This window comes from Chiloscyllium plagiosum, unplaced genomic scaffold (genome assembly GCF_004010195.1).
Source record: "Chiloscyllium plagiosum isolate BGI_BamShark_2017 unplaced genomic scaffold, ASM401019v2 scaf_14877, whole genome shotgun sequence".
Lineage (NCBI taxonomy): Eukaryota > Metazoa > Chordata > Chondrichthyes > Orectolobiformes > Hemiscylliidae > Chiloscyllium > Chiloscyllium plagiosum.
The window spans coordinates 20,164-26,213 of record NW_025213894.1 but is presented as its reverse complement, the minus strand read 5'-3'; the positions used below and the strand labels follow the sequence as shown (position 1 = coordinate 26,213).

Genomic DNA, 6,050 nt, shown 5'->3' with positions numbered 1-6,050 from the left:
GAATTCCCATCAGTGTTTAGGGGATTATAAACCCCAAGAATGTCCCACAGCAGCTTCTTCCCGCTCTGCCTCCCTCAGCAGGCCCACACAGCCCGAGAAAGGCCTCTCTCTTCCCCCCAGCCCGCTCACTCCAAGTTCCGGGACCAGTTCCTGCTCCGCTCGGCCTCTTACAAACAGCCCCCGGTTCTCCCTGAACTCACCCCGAATCAATCCCGGTCTCCGCGCCCCCTCTGTGTCCCAGGCTCCCATCCCGATGTGCTGCTGGAAGGAGCCTGCTGTTCCCTCGCTTCCCTGGGCGCTGATCTCTCCATTGCGGTCTGTTTCAAACAAACCTCTTGCACTCACTGAGTAAATGCTTCTCAATGGCAGCGCTGTTGGGGAGGCGGGGTGGGGGGTCTCACGCATGCGCTCGACTGAACAGTCAGCTTTGGGGAGAAAAGCTTCAGTCCCAGATACAGTTGGGGCGGGAGTGAGCTGGAGGCGGAGTTGGATGATCAAAGCCATTCCCCTGCTGTGTCTGTCACTCAGTTTCCTCTCCGGACCCGCCTCTCACTCTCTGTCAGCTCTTTCTCAGTCAGGTCGGACCGGGCTGTATAAAAAAGGAAGCGGAGGCAGCTCGGCTCTCATTCGTCAGCGATTGGAGTGAAAAAGCGTGATGTCTGGAAGAGGCAAAGGAGGCAAAGGCCTGGGAAAAGGCGGAGCGAAGCGGCACCGCAAAGTGCTCCGTGATAACATCCAGGGCATCACCAAACCAGCCATCCGGCGCCTGGCTCGCCGTGGCGGGGTCAAGCGCATCTCGGGCTTGATCTACGAGGAGACCCGCGGGGTGCTGAAGGTTTTCCTGGAGAATGTGATCAGGGATGCGGTCACCTACACTGAGCACGCCAAGCGCAAGACTGTCACCGCCATGGATGTGGTGTACGCTCTGAAACGCCAGGGCCGCACTCTCTATGGATTCGGCGGCTGAGCATAAAGCGACCCTTTTCCAGCGAACCCAAAGGCTCTTTTCAGAGCCACCCAAACCCTCCGACAGAGAGCGGAGACCTGAGGACGGGGAAAGCAACGCATAGGGAGGGATACTTTAACGGTTCTTTAACGTGTCATTTGTCATTTTGCCCGGACACTGATGTTACATATTGTGGTATTTGTATTTCATTGCCCCTCCAGAAACGATTCTTTCATGAGTTTTGATGCTGCGACGCAGCAGATATTTTCATAGCCTGCTCTTTACATGTGACTGTTACAGGCCGTTCAGGCAGCCATTAAATTGTGTTCAGGCTGATTATAATCTGGTTGAAATAAAAGATTTATTCGGTCGGCTTTTGCGATTTTATCGTGGTACAATTTCAAGATGTTTAAATCGGCGGGGTTGTTTAGATTGATTCACGGCGGGTAGACGTTCGGCTGTTCAGTTTGGGTTGTTTAAAACTCCGCCTTTCCTCCGACCTGTTACAGACAGATCGGGCAATAATCCCGCCTCCTGTCTGCCCTGACAGCCAATTAGGTTTTTATCGATTACTATAAAGTATCTGAATTGCGAGTGGCGTAATATATCTTAATATGTTATTTGATTTCAGGGTTTGAGAGGTTGAATTCGGCGGGCATTTTGAAACTGACCAACTGTCATTTCACGTTACCCAATCAGCCTCCAACAATTCTTTTCCTGCCTTTTCTGTGCCTTCCGGAGCTGTTTCTTTGTGGGTTGAGGGACAGGGCTGTATCCAATCCCAGCTCTAGGGCGGGCTCTCCATTCCCTTAAACAGGCAGCACCGCAGCAGCCTCAGCATTGACAGCAGCAGCCTGTGTGTGTGTTACAGAGAGTTGGAGAGAATGGCCCGAACCAAGCAGACAGCGCGCAAATCCACCGGAGGGAAAGCTCCCCGCAAGCAGCTGGCGACCAAAGCTGCCCGCAAGAGCGCTCCGGCATCATAAAAAATAAACAGGAGCAGAACACACAGCACTGCCCTTTGATGTGAAGGGCAGTGTTTGTCACTGGCCACCCGGGTGTTTTCGTTTGAGGACACCAACCTGTGCGCCATCCACGCCAAGCGGGTCACCATCATGCCCAAAGACATCCAACTGGCCCGCCGGATCCGCGGGGAGCGCGCCTAAACGGAGCCTGGCCGGCCCTGCACATTCACCCCGAGAGAGAGAGAGAAACACAACGGCTCTTTTCAGAGCCACTAAACCATCCAGAGAGAGCGGGAAACGATGGGTTGCATTACTATTGGAATGATAAAACCAGGAAGTAAATAGGCAATGAGTTATAAGCGATATTGACATGGGCAGTGAAGTCATAACTAATGAGAGCTCCCGTGATCGCAGAATGTATTATGACAAATTGTGCAATATAATTTTAACATGACATTGTGGTAGTGGATTATAAATTCTCGCGAATCTCCCTCTCCCTCTCTGTCTCGGTATTCATATGGCTTGTCGTTGGGGGATGGGAAAGATTGGGGGCCAAGAGATCGACTTGTTACTTGCGGACGTTGGGATCGTATTTTAGGAAGTGCATAGGAGCTGAGTACAGCATTAACGGGGAGTCGTTAAACAAGAAAGTCACAGACACAGCGGCAGTCAAGTTCCAACTACTGAGATCTCTGGTGATCGCAGATTTTGTTTAGTTAAATTCTAGAATTCTAGAAAACACACACCCACATGATGAATTTGCACTTGCAGAACGAGAAATGTCCACGATCGAGTCTGAACTGCACTTCTGTAATCGATAGACAAATCAACGCCTAAGTACCTACCCATTCTCATTTGTAAACCTTTGCGCTCTTTTCTACATGTTAGTGGGCTTTTCAAATTTGAAAATGAGCCGTTGATCTTTTGGCGCCAATTCTATCCCATTCCCCATTAGTACTTAGGCGTTGATTTGTTTTTCGATTACAGAAGTGCGGTTCAGACAATCTCACTTTACCCCCTTCCCTCCTTTACAACTGAAAAAAAAATCACTCACGGGTATTTAATATACTCTCTCTCTGGAGACAGAGAAGAAAGCCTCTCTATGAACACACTAGTAAACAGAGCGCAGAGGGATAGGGGCCGCTCAGGAGTATTTGCTGTATCGAATGCATACTTACTGCACTGGGTCCATTTAGCTCTTCCTGATGCAGTTAAAGGGAATGTGAAACCAAAGTCAAACTCGATCGTGGACATTTCTCGTTCTGCAAGTGCAAATTCATCATGTGGGTGTGTGTTTTGCCGGGGGGACGGTATTAGTGTGTATGCGAGTGTAAAAGGGGGTATACATGTACGTCTGTGAGAGGGTGAGGGACATTATGTGTGAGCATATGAGAGAGGGTCTCCGTGAGTCTCTGTGTGTACTTCGCTCAAAAGCTATATGAATCCACGTAAGAATCTGAAAATCCATTTTCTTTAGATTATAATCAGTCTGACCATTGTGGCAGACAGTCTCACAGGGCAGCTTGCACCTTAAAGGCATGATCTGGGCCAACGTGACACCAGTTGTTCAAGTACGTGATGGAAGCTCCGAAAGCTAGTGCATACAGATAAACCTGTTGGGCTATAAGCTGGTGTTGGGTGATTTTTAACTTTGTACACCCCAGTCCAACATCAGCATCTCCAAACCACAAGTATTCAATAACAAGGCGATAGTAATTGACTGAGCTCAGGTACAAAGTTCAAGCTTCTCCACATTAAAAATAAAATAAATCCGACAGAGAAGACGGTGTAGCTCCTTTCACAGATGCCGAGAGTGGCTCTTAAAAGAGCCTTTGGGTTGTCAGACTCAGGAATGATGTCTTCACTTTTTAAAGGCTCCCACAGTTGCGGTTTTCTTGGGCAATTGAGCTCTTCCTAAATAACGTGAAACTGCCTGCGAGCGAGGAGGACAGGGACTGAGTGATTCAGTTATAGGACAATGATTAAAGACAAGTGACCGCAGACATTTACAAATCAATAAAAAATAATGCACTCTGACCATTGTTACAATACCGGTATATATTTTTCACAGTTCTGTCACAGCCATCAAGAAAGGTTTCACATTAGATCACACACACCCAATGACAGTACAGTATCGAAGATGGAAGGGACTGAAACCGACAACAATTAATTAAAGGAAGGTAATTCAATCCGACGGAGGGCCTTTCATAGATGAGTGGCGTAGATTGTCAGATTCAAGAATACTCTCTTCACTTTTTAGTGGCTCCCGCAGCGGCGGTTTTCTTGGGCAGTAGCACGGCCTGGATATTAGGCAGCACCCCGCCCTGAGCGATGGTCACCCCTCCCAACAGCTTGTTGAGCTCCTCGTCGTTGCGCACGGCCAGCTGCAGGTGCCTGGGGATGATGCGGGTCTTCTTGTTGTCCCGGGCCGCGTTGCCGGCCAGCTCCAGGATTTCAGCCGTCAGATACTCCAGCACCGCAGCCAGATAGACCGGCGCTCCGGCACCCACACGCTCAGCATAGTTACCCTTTCTCAGGAGCCTATGAACACGGCCCACCGGGAACTGCAGGCCAGCCCGGGACGACCGAGACTTCGGCTTGGCGCGACCTTTCCCACTGCCCTTTCCTCTTCCAGACATTGTCACAAACTTACAAGCACTTTCGCAGAGAACACTACACTCCGCCCACATTGCGGCCTCTTACACTTTCGGGAGGAATGGTGGGGGGGGCCATTTCTGATTGGGAATTGAAACAACGGTAGGTGGTGCTGAACAATGGGGCCAATCAGATATCTGCCTCATTCCCCAATCCGGAGAGGGCATGGGGAGGAGGGGGAAAAGTACCAGCATCAAATCAGAAACCGCTTTCTTTCCAATTTGAAAATCCCGCCAATTTACAAACAAAGGTGTGTGTTCTATATTGAAAATGAAGGACAAAAATGGAGGAACTTTTATAAAATACTCGTATCTTAATTTACTTTTAGTTTATAAATGTATACTTCACTCGATCTGTATCTCCCTCATTTGCCGACTTGTATCCGTCCATTTCTGATCTTGAGTGGGTAATTTTCTAAGCCTTAAGAAGCTGAAACGAACCCGCTTAAGAAGCTGAAACACTGCAGTCTGCACTTGACTTCTCACTTCACATTTCAGTAACATCCCGGGCATCCTGATAAAGCAACACACAACATTCTTCCGGCTCAGTATCGATGGCGAACACGATGTTTAGACAACATATTGTCTAGCTATCACCATTGTTAACAGCTAACCTGAGAATGCAACTTTTTTTTTTAAAAAGGTTTTGTGATTTACACATGAAAGTAGTGAAAGTATCACGGTATTCTAACAGATGAAAGGCTTACCAGACAATCAATTTTTCAATGCATAATTTTAGTTACATCACACTAAGTATTTGCTATAAATTGTGTTAGGATTGAGCCCTCCACTACCACCTGATGAAGGAGCGACGCTTCCAATTAATGATTAAGGGTTTTTGCCCGAAACGTCGATTTTTCTGCTTCTCGGATGCTGCCTGAACTGCTGTGCTTTTCCAGCACCACTAATCCAAAATCTGGGTTCCAGCATCTGCAGTCAGTGCTTTTACCTTCCAATTAAACCTGTTGGACTATAACCTGGTATTGTGTGATTTTCAACTTTGTACACCCCAGTTCATCACCGGCATCTCAAATATCGTCTAAACAACATGATTTGAAAAGCTGTCCTCCCTGATTGCTCTCGCTCTCAGATTCAGCAAAATCGTCACATTTCAATCCGGCAGCTTTCTTGGTGTTCTCTCGATTCCCTTTGAAAGCCTCTTACCGACAGCAGAAAGTGCTTAGGTTTTTGCATTCTGAAAAATCGGATTATACCTGCGCATTGCAAATATCCTTTTAAAAATCAGATGAAAATGCATGTGATGAAAGATATGGACAAGTATGATTAGATTAGATTACTTAGTGTGGTAACTGGCCCTAAGGCCCAACAAGTCCACACCGCCCCGCCGAATCGCAAGCCACCCAGACCCATTCCACTACATTTACACCTTCGCCTAACTCTACAGGCAATTTAGCATGGCTAATTCACCTGACCTGCAGTTTTGGACTGTGGGGAGGAAACCAGAGCACCCGGAGGAAACCCACG

At 48.0% G+C, this 6,050-nt stretch overlaps 2 protein-coding genes across 2 annotated transcripts; one reads left to right on the top strand and one right to left on the bottom strand.

Moving 5' to 3' along the window:
- Positions 1-482: 482 nt before the first annotated feature.
- On the top strand, positions 483-1,238 carry LOC122547746 (histone H4). Its single transcript, XM_043686328.1, has one exon. The coding sequence runs from the start codon at positions 656-658 to the stop codon at positions 965-967; it is 312 nt and encodes a 103-aa protein (XP_043542263.1). The 5' UTR covers positions 483-655; the 3' UTR covers positions 968-1,238.
- A 2,922-nt stretch (positions 1,239-4,160) lies between these two features.
- On the bottom strand, positions 4,161-4,550 carry LOC122547745 (late histone H2A.L3-like). The gene has a single exon (XM_043686327.1). It carries the CDS (start codon positions 4,548-4,550, stop codon positions 4,161-4,163), a length of 390 nt encoding a protein of 129 aa, XP_043542262.1.
- Between the last annotated feature and the right edge of the window lie 1,500 nt (positions 4,551-6,050).